Below are 27,944 nucleotides of genomic sequence, written 5' to 3'. Positions count from 1 at the left end.
TAAGCTTCATTCAGCTCAGATGCTTTCGAATTCTTCGATTTTAAGTCAACCTATCGGAATTAAAATAGTTTGCTGTAAACTATCGCTTCAACAAAAGAGGGGTTTTTGGAAATTTCATTAGTTTCGACAAGGTTGCATAACTTGCTATTGTTTTTTTAAACACTCTCATCCCAGAACGCATTAGCATGCAATAGTTTGTGATAGAAAATTATTTTCGTATTTTTAATAAACAGTTCATTAAAAAATCTAAGTGTTTGAAGTGTTTTATTTACTAGTAATTTGAGCTAATTCTTTTGTTAATACTACAGTAATATTCTGATCAGTTTACTGCGCTAAGAGTCTTCAAGACATCTCAAAAGAGTCTAATTCGGGGCAAGCCACTTCGAAGAGCTGTCTCCTCTCGTATACTGTCACATGCATCAGTAATCTTTATTAAAAACATTCTTTTTATTAGGTGCTAGTGGCTCGATCCAACAGAGCATCGAGACTTGGAGACTTGGACAAAAATGGAGTCAAGTCACATTAGAGCGGCGCCGGTCTTCACACGACAGGACCGGGTTGTTCAAATTCCGTTCCGTTCGGTTCGAAAATGTAGGCAACAGAAAGCCGTTGCTGATTGTATTTTTTTAGCAATCCTTAATTGAAAGATGTTTTCTAAACATTCTGTACCTAATACAAATTAACAGCTAATCTCCATGGACTAGAAGGTGCTGAAAAAAGGGGTACAATTGTTGTTACACGACACCCTTCGCGATGGTCCCTATTCACAGACGAAAAGCTTCCCAGAAAGGGATAGAAATAGTTTTGTAGAATATCTCTTGGATGTATTATCGAAAAACCCCTCCTTAAAAAAGACATCATGACTTTTTCTGTATTTTACAGCCATTTGCCTTCCGCAATATGCTTACGTTGTCAATGCTAACGGTAGTCTAATGATAGTTTATGAGAAATAATAATTGGGGTCACTCTTTTCTGAAAAATATATTTAAAAAAACATGTTGCAAAGAAAGTTAAAACCTTGTTCGTTTAATTTTCTTTTTAAAAATTATACTACAGAAATAATTTACTAGAAATTCTTAATGGCTTTAGCAAGTGCTGGTAAAGTACGCAGCCACATTGTTAACATACGTACGCAGCTAGTAAAGCCCTTTGGACCGTGGTATACTTCACGGATGAATTTGAAAGTCCATAAATATCACGAAAACTGTCTATAAAAACTTTTATTCCAGAATCCAGAGCTAAATAACTAAAAAACTCAACTTTGGAGGAATAATTTCAATATTTATAGTTGTTCCATTCTATTAAAAAGTCACTCCAAATGTTCGTGCAGACGCCTGAAGGTTTGGCGTCGCTGTCAAACTAGCAATAAATATAAACAAAGCTAAAAACCCGCCGGCAGAGCACGATGGATGGTAAGTTCTTGAATTATAATTTCGATTATACGATCGATTTATACACTCCAAATGGAATCTTTCACATTTTCACAGAAAACAAAGACGCCAGCTTGCTGGTGATTGTGCTCGATACCAACCCATCGCAGCGAATAATACGTGAAAAACCTCACAATCTCACCCAGTGCCTGGACTCGATCGTGGCATTTGCAAATGCGCACCTTATGCAAAAGGCACAAAATAAGCTAGCAGTTTTGGCTTGCCATCATCATGCAACGTAAGCAAACAACGATAAATGATGCAATACTATCCCTCACTGTAACAACTGCTCTTCCAGGCAATTCCTATATCCAACACCCGGTAAACCGCTCGACATCCGGCAGGTCGATGGGCAGTACGAAGTGTTTACGCTGGTGGAGAAAACAATCAAACAGAAGCTAGCGCACATGATCAACACAGCACCACCGCTAACAACACCGACGGAATCGCTTCTAGCTGGCAGCATGTCGATGGCACTGTGTTACATTGCTCGTGTAAGCTACGGGGAAAATGTCCGATTGGGGGTTAAAACCTTACTAAAGCCCTTTCTTTCGTTCCTGCAGATAAATCGCAACAAAGTACCGGGTACGAAAATAAACGCCCGTGTACTGGTGGTGACGGGCAGTAACGAGTGTGCCTCCCAGTACATGACCTACATGAACGTGTTTTTCACAGCCCAAAAGCAGGGTGTCGTTATCGATGTGTGTGCGCTCGACAAGGCGCTTAGTTTACTTCAGCAGGGATGCGATATTACCGGCGGACAGTATCTGCGGCTGGAACAACTCGAAGGCTTTCTTCAGTATCTTTTGGTAAGTTATTTTGAAATAAGTTTAAAACAATAAATCTATTACAGGGTATTTCGCTGGGAGAAATGACTGAAATACCTTGTAACACTTACTTTTCCGTTTTCTTCCTTCCAGTGGGTATTTCTGCCAGATCCGCAGATGCGCTGCAAGCTCGTTTTACCGCCACCGGTGAAGGTTGATTACCGTGCCGCGTGCTTCTGCCATCGGGAATTGATCGATATCGGTTACGTGTGTTCCGTGTGTTTGTCTATCTTCTGCAAATTCAGTCCCATATGTACCACTTGCCAGTAAGTAATAGATTTACTTCTTCAAGCTACATAATATTAATGTTTGCTTTCTTTCTTTCAGTACCGTTTTCAAGGCACCGGCACCGATCGCAGCCAAACCGAAGAAAAAGAAACTTAAAACATAAATATTTACATTTACTACAAGAGCCAATACATAAGTTAGCGAATACATTCCGTTTTCATTTGTGTACATTTCATTACTCATTTCGAACCATTTTGCAGATGTACATCGGTCCAAAGTTGGCTGGCAGGAAAGGGAGCACCAGCTGACCGTATTTGAGTGTTGATGGGTGGGCGAATTTGAAGATATCCTTCAGTGGTTGAATTGCCTGACTAAGATCCCTGAAAAAGAAAAACGCAGAATTTTAGTATTACCGATGCGATTCTCCTCCACAGGGACTTACTTGATCGTAACGGTTAATCCTGCATCACTAAAAACGTTGCTTAAGGCCATATGTACGACACCGTCGTTCTGTACCGGACTTAAACTGCACGTAGAATACACCAACGCTCCTCCCGGTCGCAACAATTTCAAACAATTGCTTAATATGCTCGCCTGGACCTCCGGTAACCGCAAACGCTCCTTGACGCGCGATGGTTTGAATATGTTATTATCGTTCTCCATCACCGAGTGACGATCGTTCGTACAAGGAACGTCCACCAGAACACGGTCGTACATCGAATACTCTTGCAGATTGCGCGCATCTCCCTGGGTGATGAAGCAACGCTTCTTTTTCCACTTTTCATCGAAATCGTACAAATACTGCCGCATCAGCTGCCGGACGCGATTGCATCGACTTTCCTGCGAATCGTTCATTACCATCGTCCCAGGAAGCAGGGTTTGAAGTAGCAGCAATGATTTTCCACCTGGTGCAGCACATGCATCCAGCACCCGTTCACCCGGTTGAACGTTGAGGGCTAGCGGCGGTAAACACGATGCACCATCGAAGAGAAAATGCGATAACACTCCGGTGGTGCATCTACGAGGACTTCGGAAGGTTGAAACGTTGCCCCGTTCGTATGTATAAAGATGCAACTGTTCGGGAATGGTGAACGATTCTTCCATTTCGATTTTAAGCGGAAAGTCCGTGCTGTTACTGTAGTATTTGTAATGATCTGATTCGAACACGTAATCTTCCATGCCTTTCAGCTTCGACGCTGGGACAAATTCGTGCAGTGCTGCCGCCGTTCCTACTGCTGGATCGACCAACCGTTGGTAGTCAAGTTCCGAATCGTCCTTCAGGCTTTTGTCGAGCGATTTTTTGTAATCCACCACATCTTGCTCCCCAGCTGGTGGCGGTTGAACACTTCCGATGTTAGATGGAGCAGCAGCCGGATCTGCACGATAAAGTTGTTCCCTTTCCGTATGCTTCTGATTGTCTCGAAATGCTGCCACACGTTCCTCCATCTGGAACACTTTACCACCGTCGACTAATGCTTGCTCAGTACCATCGCCATCTGCCAAGTCCTTCTTTCGTGCAAGATAAATGTCTCGCAAGCTTATGGCACCGTCCGATTGGAGCTGCTGGATTGTTTCTTCCGTGTCGCCGAACTGGTTCACCAATGCAACGTACTTGTGTTCGCACTGGAGTGCAATGCGTATGCTTTTCCATCGTGCACCGAACACGGAACCGTAGAAATCGTCAAAGTTTTCTAGCGCCCGGTCTTTCGGGAACTGTTTCTTCTTCAGCTCGGACTGGATGTAATGTATTGTACAGGCAGGAAGAAAAGTATTTATCATGCTAGGTTCCTTTTACGTTGTACGTTTCAAACACTTACCCAATGCGTTTTTGCATGACGAAATCGGTGTAAAATCAATGGAAGCCGGTGATTTAGTCGCAGCATGGTTCTATATGTTTGACAGTTATGTAAAGCTGAGGTGCAACATAGATGATAAACAATAACAAACATCACCCACCGCGATAATGATGTTGGCAGTGTTGCCAGAAAGTATCGAAACTTAAATAAATGTTTAATACATTTTCTCAACAATTCGTTACCCGAAACAAAAAACACACATAAAATAATCCTATTTTTTGTACAATAAGCTATTACTATTGACAAAACTAAATAAAGTGCATAAGCTGTCAAATGGTGATGGGCAAAATCCTGTTTTAGTTTGACCAAAACATCGATTCCGGAGTGCTCCAAAATTTTCGGAAAAAAGTATTGATTTCGGAATCGGAACTGATTTTAGGTATCGGAGTCAGTTCAAACATATGGAATCGGTTCTACGAATTGTTATTTGTTCTGGAATAAAAGCCAATTTGGTTTTGGAATTATTTGTGGTTTGGGTACCTAAATTGTTTCTGGAAATGGCTTCCGAATCGGATTCAGAATCGGTTAAGAAGTTGGTTCCTGAATGGGTTTCAGAATCGGTTAAAAATTCGTATCAGTAATTGCTTCTGGTGTTTGCTTCGAAACCGGTTCCGGAATTTGTTACGGAAACAGAAACGATTTTGAAACGGTTTTACATCCGTAAATATTCCAAAAAAAATCTGTGCCAGAATCAGTCTTTTTGTATTATTCGTCCTAATCCAATAAATAACCAAAAACACAGACTTACTAATTAATAAACCAAAAATTAATAATCAGCTTATTTTACTTCCATCTTTCCATTGTAAGAAAAGTATTGCACCTTTCTTTAGGAGGATTGGGCAGCGTCGAGCATATCAACGCACTGGAGAAAACAGTACGGAGCTTCCGGCCCCGTCATGCGCTCTCGTTCTCACGCACAAATTTCGCGTCGTTCGGCGTTCGGACAACGAAGCTTTCCGGAGAAATTAAACCACCGCACGCACAAAACCGTATACGTGCCGTGACACGGGCAGTTTTTCCCAAGATTTCTACGCGTACGGAAGTCTCGTGTTCGCAGCTCCAGAATTTCTTCTTCGTAGCGCAGCCAGCAAGCGGCAAGCCGTTTCCATAGCAACCGAGAGACCGTGTGTATTCGCGAGTAAAACGGTGTTGTGAGGAAGACCAGCAGGTGCGTGGAAGGCAAGCATCCACAGCGGATTTGCATGATTTGTGCCGCAAGAAAGCAGAGGTCCTTAGAGAATTGTTTGGTGGAAAAAATATAGGAATCAATATTGTGTGTGTGACCTGATAAGTGATTTGTTTGCCTGCTAACTGTTTTCCCTGCTGTGCTCCCCCCGAGAGGGAAAGCAAAGAAATTGTGCTTGTTGTGCGCTATGGAGAAAAGTCAGCCATTTTAACCATACAAAATTCTCTGCCTTCGATTTCAGGTCAGCAACCATTTTAAAGTGCGAAGGTGTAAAAGTGCGTAAAGTGTAGCGTTTTAGTGCAAAGTGTAGGGTGAAAATACACAGAAAAAGGTGCATTGGAATAACAGTGTCAGTCAGCGGTTGTGTGAATTGCAGGGGCGCAATTGTTCGTTGTAGGAGTGCAGAGAAAAAGAGGTTAGTCACACTGTTATTTATTGCTCGTACTTGTTCTGTTGTTATTTATCTGGTTAAAACATACGCCAAGATGTAGCAATGGTACGAATGAATCGCTATCAAAGTTTAGAATAACACTCGCACACACATACACCAGCTATCAAAAGAAAGACGCCATTACGATGGTAACGATGGTCACAAAGCCCTACAGTGAAATACCGTTGCTATGGGAGATCGGAAACGGAAACCAGCGCTTACAGCGTACATAATGGAACGTCTCGGCAGCGTCTGGCTGCGTTTTTATTGCTTTTTTCGTTAATACTTTCGCCCAATGTTTCGCTGTTGCGCGTAATTTCTTTGGGTGAACCCAACGAACGGCCGGATCAAAACAATGGAAACGCATGACAAACAACTCCCTCGTTAATTCTCCACTTCTACGATTTCTACCACAGACAGAAGCCAATTCCTCGCGCTTGTCGAATATTCTAAACGTTCACTCATACACTCTTAACCTGCCCTTCTTTCAAAGGACGTTTACCTTTTTGTCAACGATACATACACTTTGCTGGGGGCTAATGTATAAAAGGTGCCACCCGACAATCGGGACCATCACGACATCAAGTACCTCCAGACACACCGGGGAACGTAAATTTAGGGCACGATTCTGGAACTGAACGCTTGCTCGTTGTTGTTCGGGGAAATTATTGAGCTGCACGAAATTGATTTGTTGGGAGGCCCCTTCATTGGTGTGCTGTTCACATAATGTTTGAAGGGGTTTCTTATGCTGCGACATGTTGCGAGGCACCGGTTCAACATTGGTTTGTTTGTTTTGATGCGTGATCCAATATAAATACAAAAGGAGAACTCGTTTGCGTAGTTCGAAAAGTGCAGAAAATGGCAACTAACAGAAATGTTGCCTTTACAGTTTTGGGGTTTCTGGAGTAGAAAAGGGATTGTTCCAATATCTCAGCATACCATAAAACCAAAAGAGCGTAGGACACCGGTAACATGTTTAAATCAATCTACCCAAAACCAGCGTGAGCGGTCCTGTGTATGTAAAGTTTTCCAAAGAAAATCTTGTTTCTTTTCTTTACCTAATTAACTACCAGGGTGCTACTACTATTCCTATCCGTGGTCGAAAAACTTCCCGGAGCAAAGTGTCAAATATCATTAGTTTGCAAGAGTCAACTTGAACCATCGAAAGAAAATGTACGCTTATTTCAGAATTTTCCGAGAATACTATAAGTTATTTCTTACAAAGTGTTTCTTTATGCTTTTTAATACGCGTGAGTTACCTTACTAAATATCTTATTAAAGTACGCACCAAAAACTGATTAACTTATTCGACGTTGCAACTGTATTCCGCCTTGGACTAATGCGGCCAAAATTGATTTACAGCATGGGTATGACTTAAACAATCGAAGCACTTCTTTTGACGATCAGTTTGCCTTATTAACTTTGACCGACAAAGTTGGAAATTGTGATTCATCTAACGAAAAAAAAAAAGATTATTGAATTGGGCCAGGTTCTCGTAACCAAACAGTCTTGTCAGACTACCAAAAGAAACCAGAGATTGATAAGAAAACCTAAGAAAAAACTTTGTAGTTTCAACATCTTGCGTCCAAACGTTTGTTCTTATGGTGAAGAAGATCCTCTGACGTCTGACGTCTTCGTGAAAAAGATCTTGAATGCTGTCAGTGAGCACGTGTTGGATCAAGCAGATGACTCACTCTTCCAAACAGCAGCAACCCTTAGGATGTTTTTTAACAAATCCATATACATCTTTTCCCATAAACGCTAGCAAAATAGTCTATAAAAAAATTGATATTTTACGAATAAAAGCTGCACACATTAGATCTCCGCAGTTTGCTGCAGGTATCTTGAAATCTATACAAACGGTCATTAGGACTTAAATAAATGGTTTGGTCTAAATACAACAGGTTCTGCAAGCAAGACTGACTACTAACCCAAAGGCAAAATTAATAGAAAACCCGGTACTGTAAGTTCCAAGAATCCCTCAGCTTCCCTTAGCAGCCGATTCATACGGAAGAAATATAATAAAAATTGCTAATTTTCCAAGAATGGGTTAGTAAAGTAAACTACATATTTGATTCTGAAATTGCTAAACTCTTGTTAATGGAAACGAATCCAGGTATCTCTTTTTGATGAGACAATTTACGAAAGCTGTGCGCAGGACTGGCTATCCAGTTATAGGTAACTATCAAGTGAAGTAACCCAGATGTGCCCAGATTTCCTACTGGACCTCAGTCCAGTGGGAATATCTGTCGAGGTTAAAGGTGAAAAGCACAGGAAAATTCTTATATTTAAAAACCTTTTCTTTTCTCAATACTAGCCGTTTTGATTCACCAAAACCACTTTGAAAAGGTTGTTAGAAGGTACCTGCATGTTTAACCTCAAAATTTTAGATAATCCTATCAAACTGGTTCTATTTTTTAAAACTAATACTCGTTTTCTATAGACTGGCTCACAATTATCCTACCCTTTACCTAGTGTGATGGCATGACCTCAAAAAGATTCTAAAACCTTTAGTAGGACCTCAGTCCTGTGGTTCGTTTGGCCCCGAAACCTCACCTAGAAACTGAGAGACGAGCTAAGTGTTACTTGAGTGGTTTCTTCTTCGTTTTTTGCACTCCCATCGTCTACATCTGTCTTTTGATCATACTTTCGAAGGGCTAGTGCAATGCGGGTTGCACTTGAAATGCATTGTGTAGCATCAACGGGCGAAACGGATCGACTTCGTGTCGCATACGACGAGACGTTTCATCCCAGACAGAGCTTAGAATGCACGAATCGTATCGGTCGGATAAATGAAACACAGACGCACAGTTTGGTGCTTTGGTATGAATGAAGGAAATCGGATGGTAAAGGGTGAAAAATTTTGCAGTAAGAGAAACGGAAAGAACGTCTGGAAAAGTGACTCGTTTTGGAAAATTTTTTGCTGTCGTCTTTTACTGCTCGAGATTTTGCATCGTTAGCCCAGAGAAGTTGGCTGATGTTGTTCTGCATTGAGAACGAATTTAACCCATGCTCTCCTAGTGAAAACTTGTTTCGTTGTGGTCTAGCTCTTGCAGGCAGGAGTATGTGAAAGGTGTCAAGTTGGGGGTGGACACTTGATGGTTTTGTCGCATGAAGTAAGGTTTTTTTTTTTGGTAAGAACTTTGTCCTTCGTTATTCCGATAGTGTCAGCTCTGCTATACGACAGAAGGAGGTGCTGATGGTCAATGTTGCAGCTCTGGCAGCTCGAATATATCATTTGAAGAGACGTCATGTTAGATTTACACTTATTGGTTTGTTCACTTTATTGGCTTAGTGTTGATTAAATGTTTTCCAATAAAGAAAGTACACAGATTTACAAACCACAAAGTAGAGATTGTTGACAATTAATAGGTGATGTGATGTGTTTTCAATTAAAATTCGAAAAGGTGTTTCGCTCTATGCTCTATGTAGTAATTCTTTGCTTAACGATCTGCTAGGTCACACCGGCCTTCTTCTAATGGGTTTATTAGGCTTGCTGATATCACATAGTTTAATAGTCGATCCTTACTGTGGAGGAGCGTTTCCGGTGGAATATGAATCCTGGTCCTGCCGTATAAAGATTGGCGTCGCTGTTGCCTCACCACCGGACCGGCTCCTTCGCTCAATGGGCAAATAATAAAATTAAATATGCAAAAATAGAAGCTTGAAATATGCATGCGGACATAAACAGTCTTGAACAAGGTGTACACCAAGAAATTCTTGTTCTGTACGTGAAAGATTGATTTATTATCAAAGACTGTTGCTCTTCTTGTTGCACACGGTTATGATTACGATAAGCTCTGCTATGCACAGTTATGGGCAACGAAACTGGTACATACTTAATCTGACACTAATCCTCATGTAACGCTCTAGTAGGTACCTAGTTTTTCTAGGGCTTCCACTACTAGTGTAGATGTCAGGGCACAAAAGAAGGAAGGGAATTTTGAAAGGCTTCCATTGTGCATTTTAGTTTTAAAAAAATGGCAATATTCTCTTACTAAATGCCTTAATATCACAAAAAATTTCAAAATTCCACACCTTCCACGTCGCTTTTAGTGAGCCCCAAAATTGTGATGGCATATTAGGCATCTCAGAGATATTTTTAAACTTTTTAATCGTTTATACAAGTGTTTGCTGTAAGCGTCCAAGGTGAGGATAAGTCTGGCAGGCGGTGTGACTCATTCCAAGACGAAGCTTCTCAATACCGCCAACAACTAGAGCGAAGCAACATGTTGGCGGAAGACAAACATCACACAACCAGAACGGGCGTTTTCGGATAGCGTCGTTTCACACCATTGCTGCACGAGAGCTGCGAGTTTGTTGTGGGTGATAAACGTACATCAAAGAAGGAGCAGCCCAAATCGTCTCCTCAACTGGGTGGATTTGTTACAATGCAGATGTGGATAGAGCAACAGAATCTTCCTTCTCTTCGTGTAAGAAACTCGGTGTGTGGTTTTAATTTTCTTTAATCGTTGCCGTTCCGGTTTGTTCATTTTAACGAGTTTCGAGAAAAGTACATGCAATACACGAGCACAAGGATACCACAGCACCGTCACATAGCACACAGAAACCATAACCAGGCGAAGAAGATCTCATGTTGATGGTGAACGAATTGAAAAATGTTTAAAGTAACAGACGCCAGTTAAATGAAAAGAAGTTTTCGGAGTGGAATTTAATTGACTTGATTGTGCCTTTTACTAATTACTCCACATGGAAGCTGTAGCGCAGAAAAAAAGTTAATGAAATCTTCCCTTTTTCTAAACACATGTTTCGTTTAGTTGATAAGAAATCACATCTGAGTGATGCAACTCAATGGGCAGTAAATCTAGACGACATTTCACAGCTCCCCAGGAAAACCTTATCAGAATGAAATAAATCTGAAGTTGGGAATAAACGGAAAGTCGAGACGAAGCGTCATCCATTCCGCATGACGGATTTGCTTAACTTGACAAACCGGAGAGTTTACCAGTGTCAGCAAAGCGACCGCAAATGAGTCACATTTTTGTTCCGCGTGATCGTGCGTCCTGTTTCTTTGCTTTTTCTGATAAATTATTATACAGAGAATGAAGCGAATAGAAGGGTGGAAGTTATTGAAAACAAATCTTTTTTTTTGCACACTGTTATTGAATCACTGTGTTTGAATCATGGATTTTAATGTACGTTTCTGTTTTCATTTTTTGATAACACGACAGTTGACAACTCATGTAAGATTTACGTGGGGCGGTGACCATTTCCAGTGGTCGGAGTCGATGGCTACACACGGTAGAACCCAGATTGTCCTTAAATTTTATATTTTTGTCCAGAATATGACCATCAAATTTGTTATGTTAAAGATTAAATCCGATGACGGTCTGCTGATACAGGCGCCGTTCTTCACACGGCCGGAACAGCCTTACGGAAGAAGGTGTTAAGCTCTAAGGAGGCTCAGCGATCAGTTGATCTTTTGTCTTGATCACTCTCTCACTCACTCATGTTGGCCTGTTCTTTTGAAGAGCACGTCGATCGTGACAAGAGCACGTCGTCGTGACATGGCCCGGTCAACAATAGATCTCCAGGAAGCTCGATCCCTGGCTGAAGCTTCCCATCCATGTGAGCACCCGATCTCAGATAGGTCTCCCTTTACCTGATCCAGCCAACGAGCTCGCTGTGCTCCCTGACGCCTCGTGCCGAACTGGGGGTCGCTGACGAATACCTTCTTGGCGGAACATGAGTCCGGCATCCTCATAACATGTCCCAGCCATCGTATCCTGCCGGTCTTTGCTACCGTCAGGATGTCCTTCTTCTCCACACTCCATGCTCGAACACACCGCCAAAGATGGTCCGGAGATTGCGACGCTCAAACACGCCAAGAGCGTTTGCATCCTCCGCTCGGATGGTCCAAGACTCGTGGCCATGTAGGACCACCGGGCGAATCAGTGTGCGATATATCTCACATTTCGTGCGGTCGCGAAGTCTTCTGGATCTCAGCAGACGTTGAAGTCCGTAGTAGGCACGATTCCCCTGCACAATGCGTCTCCGGATTTCGTTGCTGACATCGTTATCCGAAGTTACGATAGTCCCAAGATAGCAGAACTCCTCTACCACCTCGAGGTTGTCGCCGTCGACTAACACGCTGCTTTCCACACGGGCTCTATCGCGATCGGAGCCTCCGGCAAGCGGGTATTTCGTCTTGAAGAAATTGAAGAGACCGGTAGAGAATCGTGCCGCGGATATTGTCTTGATCACAGAATGTCTGAAAAAGTTTTCCGTTTGAGGTTTGCCTAAAAAATTCAAAGGTTCCTGCTAATGAATGTGAGGAGTCTTTTCTCTGGACAATGCACTCATCTTCAGCATGCTCAAAATTTCAGTCATCAGTTATTGCATTAGAGCCACGGCTTGGAGTGAGGATTTTGTATACAACCATACCTATCTTTTAGAGAATATTCTTCATCGATATTCTAACATTTGACCTGAAGTTGCGGAATGACAATGTCAAAAGACTGTCTTGACCTTACTTTCCAATGCTCTTACTTCCTTTCCTATCTTTGCAGTCTTTGGCGGCGCAGGCCGTCACAGGGCAAGACAGGTATTTTAATCTCATCCGGACCGGTACCCGTAGTGTGGACTGTCTCGAAAGCCATTCGATGACCAGCGTGACCTAACACCTCCTTAAGTCAAGTAGAGAGAGATATTAAATTTATTATTCAATATTGAAAATTGTAATTGATACACTGAACATAAACTGATGATGCGTTCACTATGAATTATTTTCTTCGATCTCAATAATATACTGCTTATTTACCAAACTTGCAACAAAATATCCAATATCGAGCCACTTCATTAACACTTCTATTAGCAAACCATATTAAATGCCAATACGGCGCGACCTCTTTCAATTGGTTATGATAACGAAATTCAGTCTCATTCTTCGCTCCTGCTCCACTAGCGGCATCAGCCTTCTATTGGATCAATAAATATTTTGATTTATTCCTGTGTACAGTGTGCAATTACGGTGCTTTCTCTCGTTTGAGCACGCCACCTTCCCAGCTTCCAGCTTTATTGCGATCAATTTCTGTCTGTACCATCTCGCGCGCAGCACGCCATCCCCAGTGCAATGGCAAGGTTGGATAATTTTATTACCACCCCATCACACAACTCACCATGTGTGTGTGTGTGTGTGTGCCAGAGGCATATAAATTCTTGAGAACTTGTACGAGTTCTTTTGCCTTTTGCCTGTGCTGTTGTGCATGCGGGTAGAAGCATAATTGACACTCAACCTACCCATGCGCGCTAGAATGTCGACGGAATTTAGCCTAGCGTGGATGATGTATAGATATGGGGAAGCGAGCGTCCAAAGACAGCGTAGAAGGGGTCCGGTGGTACTTTATCAATGCACAACATTGTGAAGGGCAGTACATTTTTATGGGTACAATTTCGGCAAAGTTTTTCATAAAAAGATCTTACTTCGTAAGAGTTTGCTTTCGGGAGTTTCGCATCCAACGGCTGTGATCTCATCCAACGGCGGCAGAAGCCTAACAGCGACGTTCAGAAAAGCAGTAGCAAAATTTTATACTTCCTCCTTCTGAGATACGAAGATACACAAAAGCAGCTACGCAGCTTTACTTTCTTTGGGCGACAAAGGGTCATAGAGAGAAAGACAAATAAAAAGTCAGCGGTGAGGGTTTCTCGGACTGGCTCCGAGAGGTTCAATCGATATCATCTTATGGCATGGGTGAACCTTAGATGAATCGAAGGTTGCCTTTCCGGATCTTTTGTCTTTTTGAATGGCTTCTCCCTTGATGGCTACTTGTTGTCGGCTAGGGATGCGTCGTCGGGGTGGGATTAATTAAATTAAACTTCAGCGAACACTTCGAAGAAGCTTGTGTTTGTCGATGGAAAGTGTCATGCGTGTGAGATAGGTTGAATGCTTGTGGGGTTTGTTTGGACTGTTTCTTGGTTGAGTTCTCAAGTAGTCGTTTTTTTATTGATATGCTGGGCCAGTTAGAAGATCGTAGAGACGACGTCGGCGTCGATCTGTTTATGGAAGGACTGGAGATCAAAACTCATCCGGATCATTCCACAATAGCGAGGACTGAATATCCAACTATCCTTAAAAGGGTTCAAGAATCACGATTGAGAGTCACTATTGCCATAGTCTTCCTCAGGACACAATCCATAACTTATAGGAAATTTAGCTCTGAAGTAGAAAACTTCAACTTCATCGCCATACGAATAGATATGTAGGCTCTCGTGTGGACGTTGCCTATGATAAATTGTATACCAGTTATAGAATGTTCATTAATAAAATGATCTCTTAATTGGTGCATAGCTGATAAATCGGCCGTTGTACGATATAGTATCTTCTTCTTCTGCTTGGCTTAACGATCTACTAAGGTCACGCCAGCCACCGAATGGCTTACTAGTCTTGTTGATACCACATAGTTGAATAGTCAGTCCTCACAGCAGGGAAACGGACCGGAAGGGATTTGAATTCCGGTTCTGCCGTGTGAAAACAGGATACAGTAAGAATTATTATAAAAGTCGACATTTATTTATAATTTATTGTTTTGTACTATTTTCCACAATTTTTCTATTCAAGAAGTACTACATGAAGCTAAAACATTGTTACTGTTTGTTTAACCAATCTGCAGAAGTGTTTTTGCCGCACTATAATCCACTAGCTAGTACTTAAAAATGCCGATGGCTTAAATATGTTATTCATTTAGCTGTGATCGATATGTATGCTAATCTATCATGGTACAGCCTACCCACAACGGACCAAATTTTGTGGCTTATGGAAAACATATCACAATGAAAATAACTTTACTTCGCTATCGGGCGGCTTTCAATATTTGCACACTGGAAATTATGTTCATAAAAGTGCACTCGTGGATAGTCTATTATTCTTAGCTTTGGATGTGTGATTCAAAGCTGCAAGAGCTACCTACTGCTGTGACTTTACTCAGGCTCAGCATTTCACCGACCAAAATGGAGCAGATTTTCCCCGCTTCTAGGGCAAAGTTATCAGTGTGCCAAACGTATGATCGATGGGATTATTTGTTCAGTGTAACTTTGCCTCCTCTTCTTTGACATAATGCTTTCTCACTTCGCTTCCGCACGTCGCTATCTATCGGAGTCATATAACCGTGGAAACACGGTGGAAAATTTTGATGCAGTGATTGGCTCCTAGAATTTCGGCAAAGATTGAAAAGTTCGCGCACATCGCCACCAATCACTGCGCGCGTGTTATTGATTTTGTGCTAGTGAAGTGTGAACGGTTTCCACGGTCACATTGGACAATCACTATTTACCCGAGCAGCGGGGAAAAACAATAGCGCGCGCAAGGTTTGGAAATGCTTCGCAACTTTGCGTCCAAACTTTTCCTGCACAAAAGCACTCCCGGTAGCCGGGATGCGGACGATAATTTGGAATGGTTGAAAGTTTAAATATTTTATAATCTGCACGCCGCACTTTTGTGCGGTGTTTTTTTTTTTAGCTTTCTTTGTTCAATATTTTGCTTTATGCGGGGTGCGTTGAATGTTAAAGTTTCAACCTGAACAAGTTTTTCAATGAAAAATGCGTTGTGGTATGGCTTCATCGTGAGGTAGGTGAGTGAAATGAGCAAAACAGAATTTTAGTGAGAAGCTTTATTAAATTCCGGTAATTAATATGGGGCAAAAAACTTGCGGTCTTCATTATCAATTATCAATTCAAGATTCGATACGTCCGCAGATATCCTGCAACTGGAAGAAAAACCGGGAAAAGTTGCTTTTCCAACCACATTCTATGCAAAAGGTATGTTAAATAATTCCACTGCAGTAGGGGCTTTCCGGCTGCGAATAAATTCATCATCCCCGTAACCATTATTATAGTGCACGAGATCGTGTGCGGCATAGTGGATTCCTAGGTTCACTTTCCTCATTTCCTATCACACACCGGGTCGGTTGATTTGTGCAGCTTTACTGCGGGGAAATGAAGATAACGAACCCCATGGGATAGTGAGGTGGTTTCTCATCCGTTCGAGCTTTTGCTCAAAGTTTTGCTTAACATGCGCACCGCAAGGGATGTAGGTTGTGTGGCGCAGAAAACTGAAGCTGTAAAATGGCAAGCGTATCGCTTTTAGCCGACGATGGTTGATTCGCTCCCGTATAGCTTTTCCTAGATTTGGGCTACGAAATGTGTCTCACTCAACGGAACGCTTTAATGCGGCTGCTGGTGCGGTTGATGATTATGATGATGATGATGATGGTGTTGAGCGGCAGCCATTACTGTGTGTGGTTTTAAGAACCCGGAAGTGCAAGCGGAAACTGGATTTCCATGCTTGCACGGTTCGAACGCTGGTGGTTAGCATTTACGGTGATTTAACGTCGGTGAACATAGGTTAAAGAAGTTTTATCCGAGCCTAATATTGATTTAAGTTTTCGTAGACTGTTTTTGCTAAACATACTGTAAATAGAATTTGAATTGAGGTTTAAATAGACGACGGATAGGTTAGTTAAGACGTTTCAAAATTATCTTCTTTTTCTTGGCTTAACGACCTTCCACGTCACGCTGGTCATAGATTGGCTTACTTTATTTGGTGATATGAAAGTAGCTAGAAAGTCAGTCCTTACTACAGGGGCATGGGTTCGAATGGGATTGGATCCCCGAGTCCTGCCAAGTGAAGACACGCTGTCGCTTCTACCAAAGCGCCGCCTCAACCGGACTAGCTGCGATGTGTACTTGGGCTGCTACATATATTTCCGGTCTAGGCCACAAGAAGTATTGCCAAATACATTTACATTGAATTGAACAAATCAGATAGGCCAAAAAACTGAAATTGACCCGTGAACTTTTTCGTGCGATCATTTTTCACAACTTTCGACGAAGACTATGAAGACTAGATTATTTTGAAGAACTCAAATCGTTGTATGATGATGAAGCACCATCCTATAGCATTGTTAAAAACTGGTATGAATTAAATCGTGGCCGACGCTCGCCCAATGACGAATTTCGAGACCGACAACCTGTCCAAAAACGGCCGTTGAGTCTGAGAACATTGATGCCGTTAAAGATCTAATTGCACAAGATCGTAATGTGACATACTGCGAGATAGAGGCATCTTTGGGCATTCCTTCCACTAGCATAATCCGCATTCCACTATTTTGCACAAACACCTGGCCGTAAAAAACAATTATTTATCGTATTTTTTACGGCCACGTAAAAAACATCAATTCAAAAAAACAAACAATTATCGTTGGATCCTGCACATGTTGACAATCGCTCAAAAAAAGGCTCGTGTCGATTGGTACAAGGAACTGATGAAAAAATACGATCATGGTACATCAAAGTATGTTGATAAGACCGCCACAGGTGACGAATCATGGATCTATGCGTATGAGCCTGAAACAAAACAACAATCGACCGTGTGGGTCTTCAACCTCGAGCCAAATCAAACGAAAGTTATCCGTGGAAGAAGCACTTCAAAGCAAATGGTCGTCTGTTTCTTCGGCAAAACTGGTTAAATGGCGACTGTTCTACTTGAAGGACGTAGGACGATCAATTCTGAATGGTACACCATAATTTCTTTGCCAAAATCTCTCATACATCGGCTCAAACCATCGCTTATTTAACCGGCTAAAACGTCGAATTGATGAGTCATCCGCCCTATAGCCCTGATTTGGCACCCAATGGCTTCAATGGCGCGCACATCAAGAAAAAATGCGTATTCAACGATCTTCTGGGGACAATTCCAGAAGATGCTGTTAAAGCGTTTAAAAAAACACGTTTTGGAGGTATCTCAATCAGAGTGGAAAAAGTGCTTCGACAATTGGTTTGAGCGCATGCAAAAGTGTATGAATCATGCTGGAGAACGCTTTGAAATATATTTAAACAATTGTTGGTTATCAATAAGTGCATTTTCATTATTAGGCCAGAAATATAAATAGCATTCCTACGTATAAAACCTTGACTGTACTTTAAAAATGCAATTAGTTTGCCATACATCATAAAAATGTTAACACAAAAACAAACCCAAACACTTGGGGTTTTACTCAAGCTTTGCTATGCTTAAATCCATCCCATTCCCTACTTTTGATAAGAAACCCATGCGACAGTAATACCCGCTAATCCCGCCTAAAGAAATGGCACGTTTCATAAATTGCTGTTCCACTTCCGTTGCTTAGCCACCTTGTTCCGCAGCGAAAGATGGGGAAAACTTCATGTTGTCTTGAATGGCCACTCTTCCATTCTCGAGATGTTGAACTGTCGTCACTACTGGGAGGAGAGACTTCTTGGTTGACAGTTGGTTTGCCGATCCATCACGCTTTCCATTTTCCTCCTTAACAGGCGAAGCCCTAATTTAGCACCTGCTTTCTTGTACCATTGCTGAACGGCTTTCCGGGCGGGCCAGGCTCGTAGACTCCATTCACTGATAAGTATCAATCGCAGTTTTTCACAAATCAGCACTTTCCAGTCGTGCACGCTGAATGCTCTGCTGTCACGTTCGTGTTTTTTCTACTCTTTTTTTTAACCTTGTTGATAAGCATCAGGAGGAAAATTGTGTGCGTTGTCGTGTCATAGATTCACGCTAAACTTTCGTCACGACACGACATTCGCAAGGTGGATCGAGTGTATTCCCCTTTTTTTTGGTGTGGTTCAAATATTTGTAACTTTTATTTCCTAGACGCACGTTTTTGCGCTCATATTTCGTTTGCGGTGCTACGTGTGTGTATGCGTCTTGGCATTAATTCCCAGCCCAGGCGAGCATGGTGTCCCCAGAGCAATCTGGCAATCGTTTAAGTGCAAAATACCAAAAGCTGTGTTGGAATAAGATGCCATAATGCTTCGAGGTTGACAACATTTTTTATAGCTATTGCTCGAGAGATTGTCTACGTGTTTAAGCGATTTTCCTCTTAGAATGTTCGGCAAACGAACCAAAAACAACAACAAAAAACAAGCCTGATCCACGTGATAAAAACAGTCACAAAATCCGACACAAAAAAGCAAAAAGCAAGCAAAGTAAAAAAAAAAGCGCAATAAACCATTTCAAAAAAGTGGCCTGGACTAGGTGAGATTATTTCATCAGACGCTCGTTTATAGCATAAACGAGGAAAACTCCCGCACGAGACGCCTTGCTTTGCTTAGGGGTGGCGAAAAGACGATAAATTTGTGACGTGTCGTATGTGTCGAAATCACAAACGGTCCTTTTTTGTTTGCTTCTGCCCGATCACAAGAGATCATGACTTATGATCGTTGACAGTGTGTGTGTGTGCGACGGTGGGTGGCGTTTTTATTTCTTTCCTGTGCAGAATTTTCCTTTGTTGTTGTTTTTTTTTTGTTTTGTTTTGCTTCCTTCCTTGCTAACAGGACTGTGGCTAGTGAAAACACCAGTAAATCCACCGGTAACTGGCTTTACTGGGATTTATCGTCGGGAAATGTGGTACGTTATTGTGATGATGGTCATGTTTTATTTTTCCTATTTTTCCTTCGAAGATTGAGCAGTTATCTCGAAGAGTGAATGGTCGATTTTTGTTACCTGACGCAGTAAGATTGGATTTTTCTCTGCTGCGACATGTCACAAAAAGGTACATAAAATACTTTTTGGTTTCATGATTGTAAATGTCGGACATTACGTTTATCTTCAGCAGCACATTTAACCTTGTGTCATTAGGAGATGTATTTCTAGTTATTACGTTGCTTCAGTGTGTATTTGAGCTATTGTTCGTTCATATTCTTCGATATTTTATTCGTTCGGCAAAACTGAAATACAGTCTACAGGTAGGATTTATCTGCGTCCTCAAAAAAATGTAAATTTAAACATTTTTTGCAAAGGAAACATTCAATCTTAAACTACGCCCTTAAAGTCATGACTTGCAGTCTCGTACTTCAGACAAAACCATAGAAGCTAAGTTATGTCTTGTGATGCGACGCTTTGAGGTAGCCCAGAGGTAGTGGCGACAGCGCTCTTGAAATAGCAGGACCCAGCAGCTCGTTAAGCTAAGAAGAGAGAGATTCGACGCTTAAAATTGACCTGTCGTAGACGCCAGATATGCGTGCCAAATGCGAAATGGTGGAAACCTTTGCCTAGACATAACTCGAATTAACGCCAAACCTCCTAAGATACCGTAGAACTAACAGAGTAATCGAATATAAAAATCTTCTGAGCTCATTCGCGTTCTCTGCACACCCAGAGAAACCATATGTCTCGCTGGCGATCATCAGGCTCGCAAAGTGATCCTTCTGTTGACTAATAGTTATGAATTTTCATCACCTAAAATACCACAGTGAGAGGACAACAAAACAAGATACATTAGAAGCGATTTCTCTCACATCGGCAATGCTGGAGGCCTTTAGTACTATTTTTACAAAGGGTCTGGATATTTTTTTTAGTCTCCACAAATTTTAAATCTAGAACAGTCGGAAGATAGAAATATGCACATCTTAAGCACTGATGAATATATAATTGGGAATTGGAAAATATTCTGCTAATACTATCCAAGGTAGACTTTGTTTTCCTTCCCGTCGATCGTCTATGTAAAAACAGAAACTCCAGAATGTATTAAAATACCCTTTAATTATCGATACGTTCCTGTGACAACAGTCGGCCAGCGTCGAAAAATTGAGTGGTAAATTTAGCTTCAAAACAATTGCTTTAGGCCAATTAGCCATCCATGCACGTGTGTAATTTCACAAAGTTGTGTAATATGCAAAGACAAATGAGTTCTATCCGTGTAAGCATACGTGGGCTTACGAAAGTGTATCCTTTGTTCCTTTGTTCCAGGCAATATCTTTTATCGATTAGCATACGCCCAACGTCCTATGCTTCGTTCTATTATCTATCGTCAAAGAAACAAGCTAGTATGTTAAATTGATTTATAATGCAAGTAATTATGCTCGGCAGGAAGCAGCAAAAGAGGAACCGGGGCTGTTCAATTATTGAATGACAATGCAAGAACGATTTTACGAACCTATTATTAACCGTCTATTAATGTCTGGGTTGAGTAAGTGTGAAGGGACTCCTTTTTCTAAACGAGGGAAATTTTCCATCTGGTTCCGTTTCGATGACCTTTGCATTCACTCGTAACATTATTTCGCACACTGTATGCTTCCTTTGAGCTGGTGTAACAGATTAGTGTCGATAGTGTAATAGCTGATGGATAGAAGGCATGAAGATATGGTTATCGATTCAAAGTTAAACGGCCTCTGGATGATGTCTGCATGTTTCTGCTACATTGCATTGTTTTTTTATGCTAGACACAGGGCACTCGTCATCCAATTACCAAAGGACATCACTGATTGTTCTTTTTCCCAGTATTGGAAGCTAATATCCTTCTCGATAGAAGTGTAATGAACCCGTTTTTTTATCATATTTTACCTATCTCCAATCCCATCAATCTCGGCATCATCTATTCCATATACAAGAAGGGAGCTATTTTGGACTACAACAACTACAGGGGTACTACGGTGTTGAATACCGCCTACAAAATATTCTCCCTAATTCTTCAGGATAAGCTTGTCCCATTCGTTGAACAGATAGTTGGTAACTATCAAAAAGGATTCCGAAACGGAAAATCTACCTCTGACCAGATCTTCACCAGATCTTAAATCTTGGAGAAGATGGCTGAACAGCAGTTGAACACGTACCATCTCTTCATAGCTTTCAATGCCGCATATGATAGCATAGCCAGGGTTAAACTTTACGAGGCCATGAGCTCTTCTAGAACCCCGGCTAAACTGATCAGGCTTGTTAGAATGACCATGACCAATGTCACATGACAGGTGACCACCAAAGTCCTGCGTCAAGGAGATAGGCTCGACTGTCTCCTAACCAACTTGGCGCTAGAGAGGCCCTCTCCCGTGACTCGGAGGTGGAGACTTCGGGAACCATATTCTATTAGTTAACCCAGATCCTGGCATACGCTGATGATATAGACATCATTGGTCTGTGGCTCTCCCAGGTAGCAGAGGCCTACCAAAGGATCGAGTTGGCGGCAGAAAATCTCGGGTTGGAGATCAACGAGGCAAAAACCAAATTGATGTACGGAAAGGTGATGTACGGAAAGGTGACCGCAAAATTACACCTATCTCGGGTCAAAAGTCAGGTCGAAGCTGGAACTGTATCGTACCTTTATAGTCCCAGCAGTCATATACGCCTCTGAGACATGGACCCTGTCCAAACTAGACGAAGCCCTCTTAGCCGCGTTCGAGAAGATGATGATGGATCGTTGGGCCCGCATATTTGGAAAGACAATGGAAGAGCCGCTACAACGACGAGCTGTACGAACTGTATGACGACCTCACCGTCGTGCAGCGAATTAGGCTCTAAAGGCTCCGCTGGGTTATACGCATGGCACCGGACGACCCAGCTCAGAAAGTCCACACGGACAGAGGAGGCGTGGTAGGCCCAGATTGGGGTGGAAGGATGGCGTGGAATCATTCGCCATCAAGGCCAGGATAATGGTCGACGGCGCGGGATCGTGAGCAGTTCTGGATTCTGCTGCAGCAGGCCAAGACTGCAAAGCGGTTGTAGCACCTGATAAATAAGTAACTTAACTATGGAGATATCCATCGATAATGTGTAACATAATAGTAGCAATATGTTTTGGAGCTCTTACAAGCAAAAGTCTTTGTAATAAATCAAGTGCTCTTATTCAAAAGCACCATTTTGATGTTATCTGCTATAGCGTTGGTTTCTACCTGTAAAACGATACGAACGAGCATACGATTGATTGCCATCGTTTGCTAATTAATCGCTTGGGTTCGGAGCAGCCTTTTGTTCGTAGGATGTAAATCGAAAGGTTTCCCATCAGTCGGACAGCTTACCTCACGTGGATGTAAACTAAAGTTTACGTCCAACTCACCGTCACCGGCTTCAACTTCACAGGGAAGGACAATCGTCATGAGCAACGATAATTGATAGTAAATTTAATAACGTATATCGCACGTTGAATCATATTGTAGGTTGATATGCGGAAGACATAGCGCATGTTAACGGAACAAGAGATTGAGAACACGTGCTACAACATACCTGCTTTACGTAAGAGCTCCATACGCTGTTGTTTGCGAGAAATACTCAATAAGATTAAAATCAATTCATCGATCATGTGTGGCGTCATTTCTAGTTATTTTTTTATTTTTATTCATAAAAGACGGTCAGGCCTGCTTCATTTCAAGTTATTGTTACTTCAGAAACTATCTATGTGATCCAGTTCTTGTGTCCTAACCATGTGCCTTATTGTGATGTTGAATTATAAAGGATAAAATGAGTAACTTTACAACACCGCATTTGCATGATGCACATACAATTATGTACCATGGTTGGTCCTTTAATTAGCTATTACCTTTGTGTATGCTTTTTAATTAACATTTGTAATTATCGCTTCACCGTTACACGCACATTTGAACACGTTTTAATAGAGATCAAACAAATGGTATAGTAATTTATGGTTTGGAGCACACAAATTCCTGAAATGCTATCCAAATTTATGTTTTTTGGTTTATTAGGCTACATTTACATTTTAGTATTGGCTGATTTATTTAGTGTGATTCGATTTAAAAAAAAGCCTATAAAATTACAGTGGACAGTATCGACATTTTGGTCCATGTTTTTCCAGTTGTTTTGCCTTTCGAAATACAATAATATTTCGAATTTGCAGCATTTTTTGTGTGTGGCTGATATAAGTACGAGAGGTTCAATTTGTTTGCCTTATTACTACCTCTCACCATTATCAAAAATTGTGAGAGCACTTCAGAGCTGCTTTTGACGATGAATCCACCGAATGGAGTCCGACTTGCGTTCGCCTTCGCGTGGGTACTTACGATTATTGAAGTACTGTTTTTTGTATTCTTTTTGAAGAGAAAAATCGATATTCATCAGTAACGAAAGTTGAGACTCGCCTACGAAAGTGCAAAGTCGGCAAAGGTCGTCTGTGTGTAAATTCTGTTTCTTCTTCCCACCGTACAGGGTTCAGGCTGTTGTTGAGATGCGCTTGCTGGAGAAAAATGTTGCCAAATTTAGGCAGCCGCGTATCATCGCTCGGACAACCGTACTGTTGTTATGAGAGCTTGGTTCACCTGGCATTTGGTTCATACTGAAACGGATGCGTTTTGTCTTCCTTCCTTTTGCAACCGTGCTGAAGATGAAAGAAAAATCACGTTCCACTCATAATCATTGTTTTAGAACGGTTTAAAATGTGTCTCACCAACAAGTGCAGGTGGTCGGTTTTTCGTATATTACAGGAAAATTTAGACTTACCCTTGTTAAGGTACACAACCCCAGTTACATTTGGAACAGATAGCATAAAATTCAACGATGAAATTCATAGTGTATGTGTGCGCTGTTGTGCTGATTCGGTGTGTCATTTTTTATGCCGTTAAGAATCCACCTCCTCATTCGCGAGCGCTGATGACAAGTGTACATGGTACCGATGTTATCTGCCATGACCCTTCATGAGCAGGATGATGCTGGCAGACGTTTAACCTTATGCTGGAAGCAGAAATTAGATCGTAATGCTGTACCGAACGTCACAGCGTGTGCTCAACTCAAGGGTTGCACGTTAGCGACCCCATTTCGTACCACTTGAAGTAGAAGAAGATGGTTCATTCTCGTTCGAAAACGCAGCATTTTCGTGTTCCCCCATCGAACGGCGTAGGAGTGTAGTAAACGAACATCGTGCAAAAGAGATTTAGGTGCAAAATTGAAATAAGAATAAACGAAAACAGAAGGTCACAGTCACGCAGTGCATCGTGGAGCAATTTGTGTGTGCACCGACTCGAAGCGATCAGCATGGTTTGCGATTATTCTTTAAACATATTAGCTCGTGAATGGATTTACATAACAAATTGATGATTGTTTTGTTTATATTTGTAATCTTGAGAATATGCTATACGAACATACGTTTGGAAGATTTTTATTTATTTATTTATAATTAATTATTACGGTACAATACCGTATTGCCTTTCGACGATTTATACCGATTTGTAAAACAATTTATTCAAATGTCCAAATCCTTGTTAAATTACAGGGCAGTATGTTAGTGAAAATAGAACTACTATAGATTGTTGGTGGCTTTAAAGTGAACATAAATGTGATCATATTATTAAAAATCTCAATGATAATCGTATCTTCCCTTTTTACTGCTTAGTAAAAAAAATTTTTTTACTGCCCTTCGATAGGAAATTGCTCACTTTAGAGCTTAGTTAGAAGTATTTTCAATCGACGACGCACTCACCATCGTGACAGACAAGTTTCACGTACGCAGTTTGTCGCCCAATTTGAGTGGTTGTTACAGAGACAGCTTGATCTTAGGCATGGTGAGTGAGTTTTGCGTAAGAGTGTCCGTCTTGTCCAGGATATTTCACACCGCTTGGACGAATGTTCTGAACTCCGAATCCACAGTTCACAACGATAGTCACCAGATCAAAATGTCACCTTTATCCATATCAGCTTGTCCTACAATTTGCAGTCACAAAACAGAGTTGAGCGGCCAAAATATTTCCCTATACGCTTTCCGACTAGCTCCAGAAGTAGGAATATATGTATATCAGTTGTGTAGATAAGTCTCTTCTTCTTGGCCTGCTTAGGGTTGAGCATAGTGTGCAGACATGACCAGGTTTCCAATCCGTTTCCAGGAATCTCGGTCTATGGCGTCAGTTCTCCGCTCTAGCTCTCTTTATCTTGAATCCTTAGAACAGAAAAGTCTAAATCAGAGCCTGGATAACATTTATCATTCTTGAATTTTGGCATAAAACCCATTTTACAACAGACGATTGACTTGTTTTTACAATGAACGTCTAAATCAATCAAATTATATTTTGTTGATTTTGTTTCGATGAATTTAAACGTTTTAACGGATATGATAATACAACGTACTACAACGAATGCAACAAACAAGCAGCGTAGTTTGCTTGTAGTACATACAACTCAACAAAATAAATACATCGTGTTGTTTCCTTAAAGAAGAACAAGCTCTCCGCTCCGAGTGGCAATTATAAATTGTTATAGATTTTCATTCCTTTTTATTAGCGACTGTTTCACACACCATACTACACTTATTGCGCTTGTTAGGTTCTTTGTATTTAGCGGTGAATGTAATATATACTCTCTGTACAACTAGTCTTTTCATTTCTCATAAATTCATCACATAGTCATGCAAGCAATAGTTGAGCCGTAGTGTAATCGAGTGGAAGTGATTGTTGTGGTTTTTTTTTCCTGTAGGTTGAGATACAGACTTTTCCCTTCAACACGACAGTAGCGTGGTTTCCGTTGTTTTACGGAAGCAAAAAATAAGCAACTGGAGGCATTTTTCATCTATAGCGTTGGTGTCTGCCACTGCTGTTGCAATTGCACCATGATGCCCGGCTGAAACTTTCCCAATTTCGTCCAGATTTGGGAGGGTTTTTTTTTCAAACTATGCGCACTTCCTGTCCATCCGTTTGGAAAGGATCTGGACGGAAGTGAGCAGCTTTTTTCTGTGTGTATTGTCTACTCCACCTGCTTGCTATACTATGCTTTTAATGCAAGTGAGTACTTCGTGGGCTGTAAATGGAAACCCGAAGGTTTTTGTTTGCTGTCAAAATGGTTTTTGAGTGGTGTATTTGGATGAGCTTCTCTACTGGAAGAGAATAGTTTGATAGTTATGAAAAGGAATTAAATTTACGTTGAAATTTCCTCGTTCAGAGGATTTAATTTGCTTATAAGAATTGAAATTTACAACTCTGAATTGATGTTGACGAATTTTGTTTGAGACGCATATGAGACTCACGTTAGTTTGAGAACTTTCTTATCTCTATATAAATACACATTACAGTATGTGATGTCATTTAATTTTTGAGGTCCGTTCATCAGCAAACTGGTTAGCATCTGTAACCATCATCGCCGTAATGTGTTATTAATTTTAAAGTTTGTCTACCTCATACTGTCGATATAATGGTGAGGAGAGCAAAGTAAAAATGTTCCCCACTTCGTTCACACATTTCGCCGAGTTTCCTCGAGTTAATTGAAATAAGTGTTGTCCATCTGTGCACGCCGCAGAAAGGTGTGTATTGGCATGATGATGATGGTGTATGTGTGCGCTTTATCAACGTTCCATTATCTTTCCACGCCTGCAAATGGCTTCCGGCAGTATTTCGTTTTTATTTCCCGCGTATCTGCTGCGCTGGTGGGGGGTCAGTGTCAAATGTTAGCCATTAATTGCTGGGGGGGGTGTAGTGTGCGCGATGGTCATCGGCTGTACATTCAAACAAACCATTACCATCCGTTAGTTGAAGCATCAGGCAAATGGCAGGTGGGGAGAGGTATCATTTTGAATTTCTGTTCAGCTAGCGCTGCACGATGGCGCACAGGAGATGCAAAGTACGTTCGACAGTCGGTGCTCATATGCTCTGCCTAATACCCCTTTCGGACAGGAAGTTTGACCGGGGTAGAATTGGGTAAAAAAGGCACATTGGAACAATTTTACGAAAAAGGCTTGCGCCTACACGCATCCGCACATTCGGTTCGTACGTGACATGTGTTTGGAAAATGGTTTTGGAAACACAGGTGCCATTAATGCTGGTCTGGCGTTCTTTCCAATCACAGATTGGACGAAACGATTTGAAGATTTTTTTTTTCAATGCTGTTGCCATGCAGTACTACTTCTTGTTGGGATATGTGAAACAGTGAAAATTATTGAGTAAATTTTTTTCCCGTGCTCATGAGGCGCTAACGTCACTTTAAAATAGTGACTGCCGATCGTTGCTTTAATTTCGTAAGCCACCAGAAGAGTTAGAAAAAATATTTATTATTGAAAAGCGTTTAACATTGAATTCAGATTACTAATGAGCGAATTGATGCATCCACGTATAGATTTGAGTTGGGTTGAGTTCCCTGAAACTGGAGTAAATGTAAGACATTAGCAAATGCGTATAAGATAGGCTGGTTTTAACCATTTTTCAAGTTGATCCGGTGTCCTATCTATCCACCCATAATTCTATCGTCATTTTATGGCTATATGTAAACAGCATTAGACTTCATTTTCATTTCATTAC

General features: G+C 41.3%; 4 protein-coding genes across 4 annotated transcripts in view; 3 read left to right on the top strand and 1 right to left on the bottom strand.

Moving 5' to 3' along the window:
• Positions 1–27,944, top strand: part of LOC126564894 (immunoglobulin-binding protein 1) — a 526,173-nt gene that overhangs the window by 368,571 nt on the left and 129,658 nt on the right. The gene's annotated exons all lie outside the window — the stretch shown is intronic.
• LOC126565165 (general transcription factor IIH subunit 3) lies at positions 1,364–2,668 on the top strand. Its single transcript, XM_050222313.1, has 6 exons — positions 1,364–1,412; positions 1,488–1,668; positions 1,729–1,924; positions 1,994–2,239; positions 2,351–2,523; positions 2,585–2,668. The coding sequence occupies exons 1-6, from the start codon at positions 1,406–1,408 to the stop codon at positions 2,646–2,648; spliced, it is 867 nt and encodes a 288-aa protein (XP_050078270.1). The 5' UTR covers positions 1,364–1,405; the 3' UTR covers positions 2,649–2,668.
• LOC126564562 (5-methylcytosine rRNA methyltransferase NSUN4) lies at positions 2,719–4,394 on the bottom strand. The gene is made up of 3 exons (XM_050221639.1): positions 4,303–4,394; positions 2,928–4,219; positions 2,719–2,865 (listed from the first exon to the last, which is right to left on the bottom strand). Exons 1-3 carry the CDS (start codon positions 4,366–4,368, stop codon positions 2,721–2,723), a joined length of 1,503 nt encoding a protein of 500 aa, XP_050077596.1. The 5' UTR covers positions 4,369–4,394; the 3' UTR covers positions 2,719–2,720.
• LOC126564438 (leupaxin) overlaps positions 5,933–27,944 on the top strand; it is a 132,758-nt gene continuing 110,746 nt past the window's right edge. Inside the window, exon 1 of the mRNA XM_050221485.1 lies at positions 5,933–5,942. The gene's annotated coding sequence lies outside the window, so the exon portion shown is untranslated. The remainder of the gene's footprint in view (positions 5,943–27,944) is intronic.

This window comes from Anopheles maculipalpis, chromosome 3RL (assembly GCF_943734695.1).
Source record: "Anopheles maculipalpis chromosome 3RL, idAnoMacuDA_375_x, whole genome shotgun sequence".
NCBI classification, from domain to species: domain Eukaryota; kingdom Metazoa; phylum Arthropoda; class Insecta; order Diptera; family Culicidae; genus Anopheles; species Anopheles maculipalpis.
This window is presented reverse-complemented; position numbering and strand designations above follow the sequence as displayed.